At 44.2% G+C, this 20,761-nt stretch overlaps 1 protein-coding gene across 2 annotated transcripts in view; it reads right to left on the bottom strand.

Moving 5' to 3' along the window:
* The window catches only part of LOC147692506 (testis-expressed protein 264-like), a 716,840-nt gene extending 698,529 nt beyond the window's left edge, over positions 1-18,311 (bottom strand). Inside the window, exon 1 of one of the 2 annotated variants that reach the window (XM_086938719.1) lies at positions 17,450-18,311. In XM_086938719.1, the coding sequence (XP_086794845.1) occupies positions 17,450-17,707 (258 nt within the window). In that variant the 5' untranslated portion in view covers positions 17,708-18,311. The remainder of the gene's footprint in view (positions 1-17,449) is intronic. The other variant, XM_086938718.1, reaches the window with a different exon arrangement.
* Between the last annotated feature and the right edge of the window lie 2,450 nt (positions 18,312-20,761).

The following is a 20,761-nucleotide window of genomic DNA, read 5'->3' as shown; positions in this document are numbered from 1 at the left end:
CCTCAGAATGTGAATCATGCCGGCGTGTCCTCTTTGTGAGACTACTCAATGCAGGAAGCTAGTATCTTGATATGTGCATCATGCTGGCTTGTCCTCTTTGTGGGACTACTCAATGCAGGAAGCTAGTATCTTGATATGTGCATCATGCTGGCTTGTCCTCTTCGTGAGACTACTCAATGCAGGAAGCTAGTATCTTGATATGTGCATCATGCTGGCTTGTCCTCTTTGTGGGACTACTCAATGCAGGAAGCTAGTATCTTGATATGTGCATCATGCTGGCTTGTCCTCTTTGTGGGACTACTCAATGCAGGAAGCTAGTATCTTGATATGTGCATCATGCTGGCTTGTCCTCTTTGTGGGACTACTCAATGCAGAAAGCTAGTATCTTGATATGTGCATCATGCTGGCTTGTCCTCTTTGTGAGACTACTCAATGCAGGAAGCTAGTATCTTGATATGTCCATCATGCTGGCTTGTCCTCTTTGTGGGACTACTCAATGCAGGAAGCTAGTATCTTGATATGTGCATCATGCTGGCTTGTCCTCTTTGTGAGACTACTCAATGCAGGAAGCTAGTATCTTGATATGTGCATCATGCTGGCTTGTCCTCTTTGTGGGACTACTCAATGCAGGAAGCTAGTATCTTGATATGTGCATCATGCTGGCTTGTCCTCTTTGTGGGACTACTCAATGCAGGAAGCTAGTATCTTGATATGTGCATCATGCTGGCTTGTCCTCTTTGTGGGACTACTCAATGCAGGAAGCTAGTATCTTGATATGTGCATCATGCTGGCTTGTCCTCTTTGTGGGACTACTCAATGCAGGAAGCTAGTATCTTGATATGTGCATCATGCTGGCTTGTCCTCTTCGTGAGACTACTCAATGCAGGAAGCTAGTATCTTGATATGTGCATCATGCTGGCTTGTCCTCTTTGTGAGACTACTCAATGCAGGAAGCTAGTATCTTGATATGTGCATCATGCTGGCTTGTCCTCTTTGTGAGACTACTCAATGCAGGAAGCTAGTATCTTGATATGTGCATCATGCTGGCTTGTCCTCATTGTGGGACTACTCAATGCAGGAAGCTAGTATCTTGATATGTGCATCATGCTGGCTTGTCCTCTTTGTGGGACTACTCAATGCAGGAAGCTAGTATCTTGATATGTGCATCATGCTGGCTTGTCCTCTTCGTGAGACTACTCAATGCAGGAAGCTAGTATCTTGATATGTGCATCATGCTGGCTTGTCCTCTTTGTGAGACTACTCAATGCAGGAAGCTAGTATCTTGATATGTGCATCATGCTGGCTTGTCCTCATTGTGGGACTACTCAATGCAGGAAGCTAGTATCTTGATATGTGCATCATGCTGGCTTGTCCTCTTTGTGAGACTACTCAATGCAGGAAGCTAGTATCTTGATATGTGCATCATGCTGGCTTGTCCTCTTTGTGAGACTACTCAATGCAGGAAGCTAGTATCTTGATATGTGCATCATGCTGGCTTGTCCTCTTTGTGAGACTACTCAATGCAGGAAGCCAGTATCTTGATATGTGCATCATGCTGGCTTGTCCTCTTTGTGAGACTACTCAATGCAGGAAGCTAGTATCTTGATATGTGCATCATGCTGGCTTGTCCTCTTTGTGGGACTACTCAATGCAGGAAGCTAGTATCTTGATATGTGCATCATGCTGGCTTGTCCTCTTTGTGAGACTACTCAATGCAGGAAGCTAGTATCTTGATATGTGCATCATGCTGGCTTGTCCTCTTTGTGGGACTACTCAATGCAGGAAGCTAGTATCTTGATATGTGCATCATGCTGGCTTGTCCTCTTTGTGAGACTACTCAATGCAGGAAGCTAGTATCTTGATATGTGCATCATGCTGGCTTGTCCTCTTTGTGAGACTACTCAATGCAGGAAGCTGGTATCTTGATATGTGCATCATGCTGGCTTGTCCTCTTTGTGGGACTACTCAATGCAGGAAGCTAGTATCTTGATATGTGCATCATGCTGGCTTGTCCTCTTTGTGAGACTACTCAATGCAGGAAGCTAGTATCTTGATATGTGCATCATGCTGGCTTGTCCTCTTTGTGAGACTACTCAATGCAGGAAGCTAGTATCTTGATATGTGCATCATGCTGGCTTGTCCTTTTTGTGGGACTACTCAATGCAGGAAGCTAGTATCTTGATATGTGCATCATGCTGGCTTGTCCTCTTTGTGAGACTACTCAATGCAGGAAGCTAGTATCTTGATATGTGCATCATGCTGGCTTGTCCTCTTTGTGAGACTACTCAATGCAGGAAGCTAGCACCTTGATATGTGCATCATGCTGGCTTGTCCTCTTTGTGGGACTACTCAATGCAGGAAGCTAGCATCTTGATATGTGCATCATGCTGGCTTGTCCTCTTTGTGGGACTACTCAATGCAGGAAGCTAGCATCTTGATATGTGCATCATGCTGGCTTGTCCTCTTTGTGAGACTACTCAATGCAGGAAGCTAGTATCTTGATATGTGCTTCATGCTGGCTTGTCCTCTTTGTGAGACCTCTCTCTCCTGGAAGCTGGTCTCTGTGTATCATGCTGGCATGTCCTCTTCCTGACACCACTTATTACTAGCAGCTTGTGTCAAGGTGTATGCATTATGCATGCATGTCCTGTCTTATTGCTGGGAGCTGGAGTCTTGGTATGTGCATAATGCGGAGGTGTCCTCTTTCTGAAGCTACTCTGTGCTAGGAACTAATGTCTCTACATTTGCACCATGCTGTCGTGTTCTCTTTCTGACATCACTCTCTGTCCAAAGCTGGTGTCTGAGCATCATACTGGTGTGTCCTCTTCCAGGCACTACTCTCTGCTGGCAGTTGGTGTCTTATGTACGTGCCTCATGCTGGCGTGTCCTCTTCCTGGCAATACTTTCTGCTGGCAGCTAGGTTCTCTGTATGTGCCTCAGGCTGGCGTGTCCTCTTCCTGGCACCACTCTCTGCTGGCAGCTTGATTCTCTGTATGTGTATAATGCTGGTGTGTCCTCTTCCAGGCACCACTCTCTGCTGGCAGCTGGTGTCTTATGTACGTGCCTCATGCTGGTGTGTCCTCTTACTGGCACCACTCTCCGCTGGAAACTGGTGTCTCTGTATGTGCACCCTGCTAGCATGTCCTCCCTCTGAGACCAGTCTATGCCGGCAGCTGGTGTCCCTGGATGGGCATCACGCTGGCATATCGTCTCTCTGAGACCATGCTGCTGGAAGCGTGTATCTCCATATGTGCATCATGCTGGCATGTCCTTCCTCTGAGACCACTCTGTGCTGAGAGTTGGTGTCTCTCGATGAGCATATGTTGGTGTGTCCTTTTTCTGAGCCCACTTTTGGTGGGAGGTGGGGCCTCTGTATTTGCATCATGTTGGTGTGGCCTCTTTCTGAGACCACTTTGCTGGAACCTGGTGTTTCTATATGTGCATTATGCTGGAGTGTCCTCTGTTTGAGATTGTCCGCGGGTGAAAGCTGGTCTCCATATGCGCATCATGTTCTCTTTCTCTGTATAACTTTGACAGCCTAGTAGACTTCTATCTATCAGATAAGGTCTGTCTTCGTTCTGAGCCTTTTTTCCAGTCTGTCTTCAGTTTTTTTACATTCCTGTAGTCAAAGGTTAAAAATCATTTGTGTTTTCTCTCTTGTTTGAGCCTCAGTATCTATCAAGGACTAACCTCAATAGGGTCAAATCTACAACTTGTGCTCCCTTACGAGTGCCTTGAATTCCCTTCATGTCTCACAAATGTTGCCTGTTCCCATCTGGCCGTACTACATCTCCTTCCCATATCTTGTTTCAGAATATTTTCAGGGGCAACTACTGTAATTGAGAAACGGAGTACTCCCCTGTTAAGAAATCCCATGCCGTGGCTGAAGCATTTTTACAAAACACTTAGCCTTCAAGTAACAGAATTATCCTAGATTTACAATAAATGAAAGATGAATACCCAATAAAGCAATTTTCCTTTTATTTTGCATGGCTGCAGTATTTAGTAAGTAGGACACCCTGCACACATGAACACATCCAGAAAACATCCAGCAGAAAGTAGGGGCAGAATGACATCTCCTCCCCGCTTGCCTACTTACAAGGAAGCTTGAGCCTCCATTGCTTCTGAGTCGACCCAGTGGATGCTCTACTGACCTATGTGGAGCGTACCCCATCAGTTCTGGGTGGCACACCATGGATTCTCAACTGAGGGTGCTGCGATTATAATAACTTGAATCTGAGTGCGTTGTGTGGACTCCACAGACCTTCAACTGGGAAGAGAGAGGGTTGCATCAACACCGTTTGTTTGGTGGTGCTCGATAGGCCCTCCACTGTTGTGTCTGTGGTTATACTTACGTTGCTCGTTTTCTGCACTCGAATGAACGTCATTAACCGCCTTCATTGGTAAGCTAGATATGGTAAGTTCATGCAAAATGCATATAACTTCCTTCATACCTTTCTACAGGCCACGCATAAAAACAGCTAAAGGTTCACTGCAACGTGAATGGAGCAAAATCCCCAAGCTTTACACACGCCAATGAAAACTCTTTCCAAACACACACCCTACCAACCTCCAACCATGCACAACAAACAGAGTAATCGATTACTATACCATGAAAATGTGATTTGGGCCTTGCAAGTGGAAAGAAAGCGCTATACAGATGGAAAGAAATGGAATGCAATCTGTCCCAAAAGAAAGGTTACAGCATTGACTACGTTTGCGGACCGCTCCACCATAATCCAATTGTATCTCTCAAAGGGACTGTGCCAAAAAGAGGAGGGTTTGGGGAACAGAGTCACCACCAACAATCTTTTTTAAGACTTCTTTTTATTTCAATGCCCAGTTAACATTACCTAAAGGACACCTCACACAGTATATCATCAATCAGCAAGCCACAAGTACAATGGTCAAATCAAACATCACTTGACTGAATCATCGTAATAAAGTTATATTAATTTCTCCTCTCTGTATCTGGTGTCCCTACTTACAGACCCCGGTATGCTTGCCAATCTCCCCATACCTTTTCCTATTTGAGTGAGCACCCTCTACTCATATATATTGTATGTTCAGCTCGCCTGCACCAATCCAGATCTGTTTTCTAGTAAGCCTCTCTCGGCGGAGAGACCGCTCCCCAGCAGCTCGCTATATTACGCTTCGCCACCATGGCGGCCAGTGCTAACCGTAACTTTTACTACCCACAATCCACTCGCCATGGGACAATTGACAAAGGCAGCGCCGGTAAAACCCTGCCACCATTCCTCATCATCTCCCCCAAAGTGACAGAGACTATATATCCGGGAAACTACGTCACCAGCACCCCAATGCACGTGCCTAAAGGTAATGTTCAGTAAACAACAGGCATGGAACTGCAAGCTGCTTCCAAGTGAGGCCACTTTAACCAGGACATTTTGGTTCGCTCCACTTTCTGGCAGCTGAAACGGGAAGCCTCCTAGCACTAATCTCTTGACTGTCAGGGGCATTTGTTGTGCAAACAGTGCTGACACCACACGGAGACAGACAAGCAGACATACAGGTAGCACCTCATACGGCGCTGAGCCAGTGGCAATTACAACACACAATAACGATGCAAACGAGAGGGGCTCGAGCTGATCTAAAAACAAACAGACGCCAGCAAAGCAAAATATCAGGAAATTTGTGTTCAGAACGTGTAGGCACTGGTTCCAAAGCAAGCGGGCCTGGTCAATTTATCAACCATCAGAGGTGGATGAAATTAACACCACAACACCAGGATAATAAAATTAAGGGCAGTGCTTATGTGACAGCCAGCCCTATAGATTGCATGCAATGCTAGTGTTACTGTACACATGGTAGTAGTTTCAAAGCCAATAACTGGGGGGGAACTACGTCAAACCTGTGGGGTACTTTCCATAATTTATCGGAAAGTAATTTTTTTTTTTAAATGACAGATTCCAATTAATGTGGAGATTAGAAAATATTTCTTCACTCTGCCTGCTCACAAGTCGATTACTCACTGTTATTTAAGGAACACAGTCCCTTTGATCAAAGAAAACAAATTATGCAATACAATCAATACACATTACCCAGTGTTATTTAAGGAACCCAGTCCCTTTGATTAAAGAAAACAAATTATTCAATACAATCAATACGCATTACAGAATCTGGGACTTTGCCCAACAATAATATTCTATGAAATTCTCGAGGCTTCCGGAAACAAAACTGATTTCTCCCTCCACCAGGGAGCAACTAGAGTTGGATATACAGTGACAGACTGCCTCTTCTGCCACCCAGACATTTCACTAGCGGGCTGCAGTCTAGGCGACTGCTTTAAAAGCAGGATGGCTTGACATCACCCAACAAAGGCCCCACAACTCCTTCTAGAAGTGGACGCCTGCTGTGTGGGACCGGTATGATTCTTTTTGAGAGTACTAAGAATAAAGGAAGCAACCCGCAATGGTACTGATTTCCACAGGTGCCAAGGGCATTTTTTACCCTTTATGGCAACATGGTTGTCCAAAGAAGGCATTTGTTTAAACTGCATGAAAGTAGTGAAAGGGAACATGTATCTTATGTTATACAATCTCCAAAGCACAAAAAATACCTCAAAAGGTGCCCTGGAGCTAATTATACATTCAGTGCAGATCCTGTTGCATATTTGCCACTTGGTACTTACGAGCCACAGAATTTTGGGTAGGAATCATAAGGGTCACTATGAATGATAGATATTCCCCAATACTGCACACCACAAACTAAATTGCCTGTAAACACTTCTAAAAAGTTAGTTAGTACGCAAGCAAAAAACAGTGACAGGAAAAAACTTTAGCCTAGGATCAAACAATTTCATAACACGGAGAAGCTGAGGGGTTAGAATCTAGATCTTCTGGTTCCACAGACTTTAACTTTATGCCTAAATCAAACTGCTTCTCAACTATTCAAAAGGAAACCTGACCTGCTGCCACAGAATAATCAACAGCACCCCAGATTGTGTATTTTGTTGATAAAGTTCCTTGGTAGGTAGTGAATGTAACTTGGTTGAGATAAAAAACAAGTTTACGGCAGCAGTTCATGCTTCACTCTTGGGATTCCATTTATTTGATTCTTTGTTTTTTTTAAAGTAAAATCACTTGTTGGTGCATATTATCCCCCACCTACAATTTCTTATCACATACTGATCAAATACTTTCTTACTCATCAAGTAAACTGTCTTGTCAGTAAAGTCGATTTTGGAAAGAAAAGCTGAAAATGCATCAACTTATTTTAATTATTCAGATCGAATATTGTGTGTTATGTTGGTATACATCTTTTATGGACACACTACTTAGCACACCATTAAAAGTGAAATTGTACCCAACGCCGCCCTTCCATCTTCCACCCTGTCTGTGTGCCCTGGGCTGGCCTGGAGCTCTTCTCTCCAGCCTGAGATCCCAGGAGTGCCAGCCATGATGGCCCTGCTGAGAAGGGAAAGGTTACATCACATGCACTCTGCAGTAAGCACTCGACAAAGATCGAGTCTGTCTTGCTGCCGAAGATGTCAACAAAGCCCTTTCTTTAGAGTTACATGGTACTTGGGGCTGTGTAAAATCACGTGCGATTTCACGGTTACTGAGTGGTAAATCTGCCCGGTATCATGCAGTTACAAGCTTAACCCCATAGAATAGAAAACTACCATGTTAGGTTCATTTTCAGGTCGTAAAATGACACTGAATTCCCAGTACTTTAGGGTTTAACGCATACATTTGTCACCTGTTCTTAGCAAGGACCTCTAGGTGGGCAGGTGAAGGAAGTCAGTGGGAGAAACTAGGGTAGGGAAGTGGTTGGTCTTTGTAGGCAGAAGGGTGTATGACCCAGTGCCGTCTTAACGAATGGGCACGCTGGGCAGTTGCCTGGGGACCCCAAGAGCATAGGGGCCCCATACAGACCAGAATTTAACACTAATTTTCTGTTCAACATTTTTATTCCTGCGAGTGGTTGTGTAGGCAGTGCCCAGTGCACTGCTGTGCCCGGGGTCCTATAATGCTGTAGAGACAGCCCTGGCTGGAATGACCCCTGTCACAATAGAAAGAAGCAGAGAATGGGGCCTGGCTCCTGTCGACAAAGCATCATGCGATTTTACCATGTGAAATCTCAGCATGTTCAATCGGTTCTTATCATCCCACACCTGGAAAAACCGAGTGGGGAAAAACCGACTCACTTGGAATCAGCAAGAGAAAAATTCGATGAGGTAATTTCTCTTCGCCTGACTCGTAATCAGGGCCTAAACAGAGAAGGGATGGGACGAACAGAAAAGTTTAAAGGAATCTATTGGCGCATTTGAGGCGGATGTGGCGCATTCACGCCTCTGGCCTGGCCTCCAGTGCTTGGTGCAATGCTTACTTACCACATGCACACAGCGGCATTCCTCCCCGCCCCTCTACTAGGTACACACAAGATTATTCCATCTAATTATGTGGGCCCTTACATTAAAAGGACAAATTGCAACTGTAAACGCCCTACTCCTGCAAACATAGCGTGCATTTTAAAAGTAAAATAAAACACACAAAAGTACAGATTCCTTTTTCGGCTCCTTTTACTAACTAATGCACACAACCGTGAATTATGAAACAGGATTCGATCCATTGCTTAATTAAGCATTTTATTCTTTGGGAAAAAACATGTTCCTGTCACATCCACCTAAACGTTTAATATAAATATATAAAGACTAACCTATATTATGAAGCATAACGCTGTGTTAGGAATCTGGTCACACTTATAACCACAAGGCCTTCAGTTTCTAGGTGATATGCCATCAAAACCGCTAAAGGCCCTAACAGAAGTATACAATGAATAAATCTTCACCGCAAAATAGCCCTCGGAAAATATGGCTGTGTCCAATCACCTGAACCACGCAAAGCAACTATAACAGTAAGGGTGCCACAGACTGTTGGAAATAGAAGATCCAGCTCTCCTCTTGCCAGGCCCCATTGCAACAAGCATTGGCATAGCCAATAGGTCTCTCCTTTGGGACCATACAAGTGTTTAGCCATGCAACAGTTGATGTTGCACCAAGGATATTGTGCTGCATAACTAAATACTTATAAGGTCCCAATAGTGAGACCTATTGGCTATGCCAATGCTTGTTTTGGAAGGGGGCGTTCTGCAGACCATGATTTTGAAAAGCAGATTTCTTTCCATACACACTCACCCCGTATTTTTGTGCTAACTTTTCAAGGATGTTGACTTTGTTCCTGGCTCCCTGTGAATGGCTCTTTTGTACCTGAATCCCATGCGATGTGCTGGCTTCATTTTATTTGATTTTGGGACCCTCTTTTGTGCTTTTGGTGGTGTCTGCAGAGGAAATGAAAAGGCGTGTACATTTTAAGGTAATTCTGACCCTGGGCTGCACATGGCAGGCCTGGGAACGGGGGTCAGCTGCAGAAGGTTGGAGGCGTGGGGGGAGAAAGGGCAGTTTGTGAGGTTTGCGACTCACTTGCAAGTATTGGGTGGTTAAGGCTGTTCGTGGGCGTCACAGTACTCCTTGGATGGAGACCACGCTCATGGCAGGGATGCCTTGCACTGCTTATTGGGGAGACTTTTTAATAGGTACGGTTTCTGATGCGAGCCCTAGGTGCTTGTGCGGAGACCCTTTAGAAGAGCCATGCTGTGCTTACGCGTGAGACCGTATTCTGGATGGGTACCCCAGTGACGCCCCTTGGATTCTGCACATTGGTTATGAGTGAGACCTTACCATGTGGTGAGGCTCGAACGAAGTTCTATAATTCGTCATAATGACAAAGGGCGAGAGTCTACCACCGAGAGTAGTTATGGGTGAGACTGCCCTATAGCACGAGACTCAAGTGAACTCCATTTAATTCTTCCTAGAGTGTACCATGGAGACAAGTTATGGGTGAAATGGCACCACAGAGCGAGACCCTGTTGAACTTTGATTTCTTCATAGTGGCTAAGGGTGCGTGTACCATGGCGAGTAGTTAGGGGTGAGACTGTACTATGGAGCGAGACTCCCTTGGTTTCTTCCTAGTTTCTAGGGGCGAGTGTACACTATGGCATGTAGTTAAAGGTGAGACTGTACTATGGAGCAAGTCTCCCTTGGTTTCTTCCTAGTTTCTAGGGGCGAGAGTGTACCATGGCGAGTAGTTAGGGGTGAGACTGTACTATGGAGCTAGACTCGATTTAACCCCTTTGAATTGTTCGGGGGATTGCGACTCCATTGAAGTCACTCGGATGCTTCGGGTGGTGATGGGTGAAACTGTGTCAAGTTGAAGTGAGACTGAGTTGATCTCGGAATTCTTCTGTGATTTTGGGGGGGAGGGGTGGGTGCGGGAGTACTTTTTCGGCGAGTCCTGATAGTTAACATGCAGCAGGGTTTCCAGCCCCTTGGCAGTCTTTGGGTTCACGTTGACAGTCGCTTAAACTGTACCTAGGTTTGGGACTCTGCGCTGAAAAGAGCCCCTGGTGTGGACGATGCCTAGAATGCCTACAAGAAGAGCTGGAATGATAGGCTAGTGGGTCGTTGCAGAGATCTGGGTAAACCCCGTAGGCCAGACCTTCCTGCAGGGCCAACTTGGACTTTCATCTTTGTGATTTTGACACACGTCTTGTGAAGTAACAACATGTATTAATCAAGTCACACTGTAGTCTGTGAATTGCTGGTCTGGTTGTTAGCAGGGGTTGACTGGTGCTGCACTCATTGCTGTGATGCGCTGCTCTTGGGTTTGGGGCAGAAGACGAGGCGCCCATAGTAGTGTGTAAGCTGCGGCGGGTCAGCCTCTGGCACTCCATCACCTATACTTAGTGGTCCCCCGTTGACCTGGAGGGGCACAGGGAGTGAGCAAGGATGGGCATTGGGGCTCCAAGTGTGCACAGGGTCTCCAATGAGTGTCAACAGAGAAGACGGCTCAGATGGTTAATGCACCTATTGGAAGAATAGTGTAACTTCAGGGTAGCAGGTTTGACGCCCAGCAAACCTCACCAGGCCTTCATAAAGGTACATCACGTGTGACATGTTTTTGCAATAATAAGCACCATGTGTGTGCTTGGTCATATCCATCTATCGGATTTCAGAGTCCCCTTGGATCACTGCACGCTGCCAGGACCACCTAATAGCATGTGATTGGAGGCCCAGCCTCAGAAGGGCGCCTCACTACTGTGCCTACACACCGTCTGCCTGCCCGATCACCGCATCTTGTGTGCCATAGTGCCCTGAAGCAGCCTTGTGGCTTGCAATACGCTTTATATCGAGAGCTACCGTGTCACCCCTCAAAAATAATGACCGGCCCTTTTGGCACCCTGTAGGAATGTAGTCTGTACCTATGAGTGTCGAACAAAACAAACTTGTAAGGCATGTATGTCTCCTGGTGTCTGAAGAAACTTTAAAACAGGGACACTGAAGTAAATTTTTGCAATCCGGATTTCTCGTTGAGTGAGTCCGTGCATATCACTTAATTTCTGCCAAGTTTCACGTCCTTTTCAGAAAAGTTAGGAGCGCCAAAGAAGAAGCTGAGACCTGGCTTCATGCGCTGTGTACAAAAACCGACTATTATTCGAAGTGCCTAAAGACAGTTCTTTGTGTGTATAAATGAAGGAATGCAGGTCCAGAAGGGTTTCGTGGAGCTCCTGCCGGCTGTGCCCAATGCCGGCATTGCCGATCAACAGGCCGCTGCCTAGTGTTGATCCCACCTTGCACGACCTCACGTTCTGCCTTTCTATTTCAATTTTGTGGGTGCACAGTCTGCACAGCTTTCCCCATTTAGCTGCGCTGTGCCCCCCCATACTGAAGTAATAAACTGCGAGAAGTGTGTTTGGGAGGGAGGGGGAATGGGAAACAGATGCCCCGGGAAGGCAATTTTTTTTTGTACTTTGCCTTGAGATAATCTGCAGAGATGATAGGCAGGGGCGAGGAAAGAAGAGGGAATGTTCCCAAATTGGTTTCACCTGTAAAACACACGGCTCATCCAAGTTATAGCTGGGATTGTGGATGTGGTAACGCAAAGTGGTGGGGCAGCATGGGCTTGGGATGTAATTGCATTTTTCCCTCATGAAACCAGTTCCTCACTCCCGCTGTAGAAAGTGGCCCTCTGCCTTCACCTTCCCTGAGAGAACCTCACCTGCGCATAGCCTCATCATATAACCGCTGATTTGCCTTGTTGATGACTTGGCTTGTTTTTATTTGACTTGTGAAGACTTGAAAAGCCTGTGGCGGCAAAATGAAAGCGAGGAATGCAGCTGCATTGGGAAAGCAGGCAAATGCAAGCAGCTCTTTTGTGCTCACTCGTGCTTGTGCTGGCATCCACCTTGGAGGAGCGTGCATGGCGCGCAGGCCATCTGTTTTCATTTAGCGGGTGCGATAATGGGATACAGATGGCGAAGCTGCTCGCTCCTGGAAGGTGGATGCCGGACATGCACCAGCGCTCATTGGAAACAGTGCAGTACATGCAAGAGTTTTCCAAAAAGTGCAGACCGATTCCAAGAGGTCACTCCTAAGCAGCGCTTACGCGCTGATTAGGCGAGACCTAACAACACAGGAAGGAAAAAACTGGACAACCACCGAACGTGTAGGTAATATTTATATATCATGGGGCATAATGCCCCAAGCCCCTGAAGTGCAGGGGGGGCCTCAACATTAAACGGGCCCACTCTCCTTTGGGAGGGGCCCATTCCGCCAAAGGCCAATAAATATGTGTGAGATATTGAAGACTCATACGGCCAGATTCATCAAGCTTAATTGCGCTCGCAAAGGGCCAGATTCTGAGAATCTGGCCCTTTGCGAGTGCAATTTTTGCATTTGGGATTCATCATCCCAAATGCAAAATTCGCTAATAAAGAATTCGCACATTTGCGAGGAATTGCATTTAAGGAATCTCTATTTGAGATTCCTTAAATGCAATTTATGAACCATTTTAAAATTGCGAATTCGCAATTTTGGGGCGCTATTTACCGCGAGGTCAAACCTCGTGGTAAATAGCGAAAACTTAGAAAAATGCATTTAAATGCATTTTTCTAAGTTGCATGTTACACACACACATATCCTTTGGACGTGTGTGCGCAACACCAATGTAGATTACATTTCAGGGGTGCTACAGGGTGTCCTTTGAACACCCCTGGCACCCTTGAAATCGCATCCTTATTTGCGATTAGCAAATTGCTAATCGCAAATAAGGAATAACTCCTCATTCATTCCTATGGGCCTTTAGGTGTGTGCGCAACACCAATGTAGATTACATTTCAGGGGTGCTACAGGGTGTCCTTTGAACACCCCTGGCACCCTTGAAATCGCATCCTTATTTGCGATTAGCAATTTGCTAATCGCAAATAAGGAATGTGTAGGAATCGCAATTTATTTAGCGATTCCTACATGAATCCCGTTTTGCAAGTCCTTAATAGCGATTCCCTAATAATCGCTATTAAGGACTCGCAAAACGGGACTATGATGAATCTGGCTGATGGTCCCCTCTACACATTCTGCAGAGGGACCCCATCATTTTGTGTTATACCACTAAATGTACCCTCACTACCTTAATTACACAAACCGCTCTCTGCACCACAACTGGAGCACATCTTTGATCCTTATGCACGTGATTCACCTACCCATATAGCTCACTTGTCATACTGCACACAGCCATGAGCAGCCTCAGCCACTAGCATGCTCTACAAGGCTGCGCCCACACCGTGATAGACACCCATGCAGCCGCTTCAAACTTCATCACCCACATACAACCATTCAAGTCCACAAGGATCTGGAAGACTAGATCACACTTTCAGATCCTTCGAACAACACCTCCAGTCAACAGCTGCATCACCCACACATACATGGACTTTCACACATTAATATTAGGAAGCCCACAAGATGTCAGGATGACTTAAGTGTTCCAGATGGTACAGTTTGGATCAGTGAAGTTATCCAAGATTTGGAGAAAGGAGTACAGGAAAGAAAAAATAAATCCCTGCAGCCTGCCATATCCATGTCGGACAGGGCATCATGGTTAAAGGAGTTAGAGACGTTTAATTAAGCCAGAGAGAGCAAACTCAAGGGACTTCGGACTTCCATACCACACTTGGAGTTTTTTGACAGATTATTAATGTGGAATATAAACCAACCTCACAGATTTAAACAAGTGGTTCATTACTGCCTTGGTATGCGGAAAATGTGTCAATTTGAAGACCATAAAGGGGACTGGATGTCATTAGGTAACCCCCAACCTCAGTAGGGTGCTAAGGCCCACATGCATCAAGATGGCCATTTGCGATACCTTATTAAAGAAAAATAAGGAATCGCTAATAAGGAATCGCAAATGGCTATGCATGAAGAAATTGCTAAATAAATTGTGCTTTCTTAAAATTCCTTAATTGCGACTCTCAAATTGCGAATCGCAATTAGGGATTGCTCCCCATTCATTCCTATGGGCCTAGAGGCCCATAGGAATGAATGGGAAGACATTCTCAATTTGCGATTAGCAATTTGCAAATTGAGAATTCGATTTCAAGGGTGCAGGGGTGTCTAAAGGACACCCTGTTGCACCCCTGAAATCAATCTGTGCACATATGTTGTGCACACACATGCCCTAAGGGCATGTGTGTGCACAACATGAAACTTTGAAAAATGCACAAAAGTGCATTTTTCAAAGTTTTCGCAAATTACCATGAGGTTTAACCTCATGGTAATTTGCTCCCCCTAAGTGCGAATTCGCTATTTTTTAAAGTTTCATGCATTGCATTTAAGGAATCTCAATTTGAGATTCCTTAAATGCAATCACAATTTAAGAAATCGCAATTTTGCGATTTCTTAAATTGCGAACAATAGAAAAATGGTGATGCATCCCAAATAATGAAATTGCATACGCAAACGGCCGAATTTTGCGATTGGCACCCTTTGCGAATGCAATTTTCATTGATGCATGTGCCCCTAAGTCACTATCCACATCGCATCCCACATACCCCTGCCTCTCTTTGCATGTCACTTCCTGCTGCACATCCCTCTACACACTTCTGTGGCGTAACAATAGTCCTCTGCTCTGACATAGAAAAGTTATTACACTTTTTACACTTATTTTACAGAGAAATTCACCAGGCTGAAGAGATAATTCGGAAGATAAAAAAGTTAAGTGTATTTTTTGTCATTAAAATTGGTAACATTCTGGTCAGTTCTAGACTTTACACTCAGTTGACCTTTTTCTAGACTTTGCCAATCAAATTATCTTGTCAGTGTAAATGATCCTTATATCCTGGTAGAAGTACCAAATGGAAGTTATTTTTAAAATACTGCTCTAACCTTCCAAAAGTATTCTGACCTGCCTCTCACTCAATCGCTCACTGCTTGCCTCTTTCTCGCTAGAGAAAAATTTATAGCAGGAAAATTGGGAAGAAAGAAAGGCGGCTGGGTCACTCGGAAGGCAGACAGGGTTATGGAAATTCAGTTTGTCACAAAATGCCGGCCAACCTATTCTTAAAACTTCAAGACAACACTTTTTTCCTCAAAGGTGCTAATACACGACTATATATAAAATCATAATAAAAAGTAGCAACAGGTCCCTTTAGTTGAAAGTGCTGGTGCTTCATCGTTCAATTTGTGTGCTATTATATCCATGGCCAGCATCTGCCAACATTTGTGGAACCTGTCCAGTTGTGTTGGTGAAGTATGGTGGCCCTTTACAATAGTCATCAGTAGTAATGTAAGTTTCTTTGCTCACTTTCTCATCCCCCAGTTTTCCCACCAAAACTACACACTAAAAAAGAAGCTGTATATAGTGACGGGTTACAAAATGGTGGGTATTGTCAAGTCTGAGTAAATGCAAATAACAGCAAAAAGTGTCCTAACTCAGCCATACTTGACGGGTTACGTAAGCTTCCAAACTATGTTAAAAAAATAGAAAAAAAAGAATATTAATTCGACACATGGGAGATGTTTGCTTTCGATGTTAAAATAAAGTAAGCATATTTATAGAGTTTGTGTTTACTTAAGGGGGTTTCTAGCAGTTACTGGCAGACATATTGTTTATTGCTATCCAACTAAATGGTACTCATTGAAATGGCATAGCTACTGTAAGCACCACAGTCAAGACACTTGACTGCTACCTCAGTAACCATTTGTTCGCCCTATAATTGTGCTCTTCTAATAATTCATGGCTTGGCAGTTCGGGCTGGACTGTTCCCATGAGGCACAGGGTCAGACTGATTTGCATATAGCCATGTCTGAACTGGGGTGGCGGAGTGGGCTAAAGAACGGTGATGGATTAAACCCAGATCACTTGACTGGGTGTGAGTGTTTGATTGATTCAAATGCTCCGTCCATCACCACCCCCTTTTGTACCGCTTCTAATAATTCACAACCAGGCTATTGCCTGGTAGTGTCCCCCAAGGATCGCCTCCTTGGGGGGGGGGGGGGGGGGGGGGTGGAATATATATATATATATATATATATATATATATATATATATATATATATACATATACATATAGCTACTCTTCATAAAAACATCTCCTTCTTTTGTTCCTAATACCATCATCATGGGTATTTTCTCTGTGCTCTACTTCACTGCTCTTTCAATATAAAATCTCTGACTGTGCAATGGCAATTCCACCATAAATAACACTTCGTTTCTTAATGCTTACTCTCTTAAGGACTGATATCTTCTCCTTCCTTGCCTTGTCATAAGAACCCATAATCACCACCCTTTCCAGATATAAAAGTGTCTTCGCAATATGCTAGCTTTGAGCAAAATAGTCCATTTTAACAGTTGGTGCTGACATAATGCACTTTTAACTGCCTTGTTAAAGTCATTAGTTTGGATATTTCACTACCTACATAGTCTTCTTCCCATAGCGGAGTTATTATGGTATTTAGCTACTTATTATGAAAATGAAAAAAAATGAAATGAAAATAATGGTATTTAAGGTCACCCACAACACTGTAGTCTCTGTAGTCTACACATATTTCCAAACTTCTCACCAGCCATGTCCCCATATGAAAGGTATGCTTTGCCAATCCCAATTTCTTTACTTTCAAGCAATCACCAGCCAGCACATCAGGATTTCAATCCATCGAACTTCTAGGCCCACCCCACTGAAATGCTTTCCCCCACTCTCAACCATGCCACTTCTACACCCTCAGAATTTAAGAGCATTTTAAAAACGTATCTGCTGGTGGCAAAATGCCACAATCCCCAATACCTAGCAAAAAAATGCTGTCCCTTACCCAGCCTGGCTACCCTTCATACATGTAAATCAAAACATCTACCTGATTTTGACGGCCAGCCTTTTCAATACCTTGTTTTGAGCTATGCATCAGCATTATATAATATTTCACCATATAGTTTGTGTGCCCCAAGCCCCCCTGTACAATTCTTTCATATAAACTTTTTCAACATATGACGCTTCTGATAGATCTACAGTATAACTAAAATAAACAATTTTCATTAATGACTCATTTCTCCCCCAACCAAGTTTAGGTCTTATGCACACACTGTCCACTGCCACGTACCTGGAGAACATTGTCATAGTAGATACCTATTGATGGCAGTTTGGGGGCAACGCTGCAGCTCTCCGTGAACAGGTTGCCGCTCTCGTCGTAGGGTCCCACGCGGAATTTATAGGCCACGGTGATGCTGCGGATAGGTGGGGTGCCAGCCCCAACCACCACTTCAGTCAGTAGTCCCGAATACACAGCTACACCAAAGATGGTGAGCAGCAAGAGGGCCATCAGTCCAGCAATGAGGCTCAGGAGCAACCAGTCCGCCATGGTCCTGGATCTGACTGGTCAAGCAACCACAGTGATGAAGTGATAAAGTTAAACCAGGAGAAGGGTCACGCTGTCCTCACACGGCGGTGCAGTACAATATTTGTACGAAAGCTCGCTAGCTCAACACAGTCCTGATGTATCTTCCTTCCTTATAAACATGCAAGGGCAAAATGTAGTTTCCGAAAAAGGCAGAAGAACAGGTGATAAACAAACTGGATGCGATGCTAAATATTAAACAACAGTGTGGTACTTCGTGATCCGTAAAAAGAAACCATGAGCCGACCCTTAAAGAAGAGCTCCGCTGTGATTCTTAAAGGAAACTAAAGGTGGTATACCAGCGGTTATCCAAAATATCCCTCTTGAGGTCCTGAAAGAGGAGTCTCTAAAAATAAAAACAGTTTAGCTTTTTAAAGATGGCATAGAAAATTAGTAAAAGGCAAATGAGTGATTGCAACAGAAAGACGTTACGAGGGAGAGGGTGGTTCTCGCTTGCATTCAAAAGGTGCAATTGGCAGGGTACACACCACTATCTACGACAGAACCCATAGCACGGCGACTGCACTAGTATACTGCCATCTCTTTTGACAGGGTCAGTCCTGTTGTGAACCGCTGGCAGCCAGCAGCTGACTCTGAAATGAATGGATTAGTCCACTATGGTGTACAGCGCGGGGTTCCAATGGATGGGTTATCTGTGTGTCAAACACAACCCTCTAAAACAGCGCCAAATATCAAATCTACGAACTTCTATACAAACTAGCATTACTGCTTGACGGTTCTTTAGCAGGATAAAAATAAAACTCCAGACAGCCGTTCCCCCCATTTTTGGCACGCAGGTGGTTTCGCCCGTTGTTGAATTTGGAGCTCTTCCGGGAACGGTGTACTGGGGCGTGGGGTAAGAAAATAAGGCGGACGCTGAATGCAACGTGGATCGTGTGCCACACCTTTAGTGGAAAGTGTCACGTCGCCCGTTTTTTGTGTTAACACGTATTTTTCCTTTTACGTGTTCATCATAACTATGTTATGATCATAGTGGAAAGTATGTCGGTAGTCTTCCCACCCCCTGCACCTAGGAACTGGTATAGCCCTTCGTCAGGAATTGTTTGGGACCGTCCATTCTTGTTGCTATGGAAAATGCAGGGGTCGTTCAAAGTGGTCTAACTGTATTTCATAACCGTTAATGCGAAATAAAACTACAGTTTTAACTTTGATCCTACAGCTAGAGAAACAATGCCTGCTCTGCGGTTTCAGCAAGAGTCCACTTGACGCCCTCTTTAAACCCTTGTGAATGGTACGCTCACCCCCGGAGACTGAGATAGTGAGGCTCTTTCGCTTAAGTTGGGGTAAACTCTGTATAGCTGAACTTTTTTTTATTTTTAACTTTTCATATAAGATTAACCATATAAAACTGAGGTTGAAGGGATGGTAGAATCTTCGAGGCAGGCGGTTCTCCCCTTACTGATTACATCTATTGCCCATAATATTTTACAAAACGGATAGAGTGTCTCTGATCCTGTACCAAAACAAAGTTGCTCGTGGCTTGCTTAGACAAATCGCATCGCTGAAACCTGGCTGATGTGAAATGTCAGCATGGCCTGTTAGCCATATTGAAGTAAGTATAAATATACAACAACTACAAGGTTGAAATCGAATGAAATTGTCCACATTAGACACGTTCCGCATTTCGGTTAGGAGCCGGGGTTATGGGGACAGTGGTTTTGGGAGGGGGGTGGGGCATTGGTTTTATTTTGCATGTGTCGAGGCGGGAATAGATAGGTAATCATGTCTTGATGACTGTAAATCCACTTTGTGACTGTCAGATGACTCCATGTTATGTGGATACCAATTTTAGCTTTTCCTTTTTAGGTCGAGCCTACAATACTTGTTCCAAAAGACCATTGGGGGCTTATAAAGAACTTAAAGGAACTTATAGCCAGCCCATCAGTTACCACAGGGTTTGTCACTATAATTTGCTTGCTTCTTATTCAGTAGCTTTCCTGGTCCCAGATTGTCCATCTTGTATATGAAACACAACTTTACTGGGACTTCAGGTCTGGTTACATTGACAGTGTGGGAGCAAAATGCTGTAAACATCAACATTTAGACACACCAATATTTACCCCTAACAGTGTTCCCACATTTTACTGGATTGGAGGTGGTCTTAAACCTCAGTGTCATGGTCCAATGTGTCCCAACATTAAGGCACCTCAACCAAGGCATCACAAATCAGAAAATGCTATTCATTCATTAATTTCAGATTGAGATTGACTGGGGCCACTGACACAGAGTCAATACAATAAAGGCTCTTAATACAGAGTTATACAGCGTATGCAAACATCTGAAATTATTCTACATCCGAAGTGGGCATCAAAATCAATAAATAATGGAGAGCATCCCTAGAAACATTCAGGAAAGCTCTGTCTCACCCTCAAAATCAAGTGGTTATTATACATTATTACTGCATAACAAATCAACATTTCTGCAGATTAATCGTGATGTGAGCAAATGTATAATTTCTTTAGCAAATCAGAACACACTTGAAATATATACCTTATATTGCATTAACACTTAAACACATAACCACTTCATGAATAATCATTCAGCACCCTCTATGCTGACATCACACAGAGATGCTCAAACAAGCACGATACATTAACGATACTGTGTTATTTGAATGAATAGGTCCCAGTGAACAAGTGGAAGACCTTGTAACATGTTGCACCTTACAGCTGAACTGAGAAAGGGTTATCAGGAGCATAACAACAATAGCAGTGGAAATAACCCAATATATAGTTTATCTTGACTGGGCTTCGGAGCTGGTGGGGAGAGGATGTGTGCTGGGAGTGCAGCACAGTATGAGTGATAGAGATCACTTCCATCTTGGCCATGATGGTATTTTACACAAAAATGTGGCTTCTTTAACATACATTTGAAAAACACACTTTTACCCATCATAGGGAATAGGTTTCAAAGGCAATCTCATTAAATCCATCTTTACACGTGAAATTGTGTGTAGAAATGTGTACTTCATATTGTTAATGAGGCACAATAATACAA

Source organism: Lissotriton vulgaris, chromosome 9 (assembly GCF_964263255.1).
Source record: "Lissotriton vulgaris chromosome 9, aLisVul1.2, whole genome shotgun sequence".
In the NCBI taxonomy this organism is placed as follows: Eukaryota; Metazoa; Chordata; class Amphibia; order Caudata; family Salamandridae; genus Lissotriton; species Lissotriton vulgaris.
This window is presented reverse-complemented; position numbering and strand designations above follow the sequence as displayed.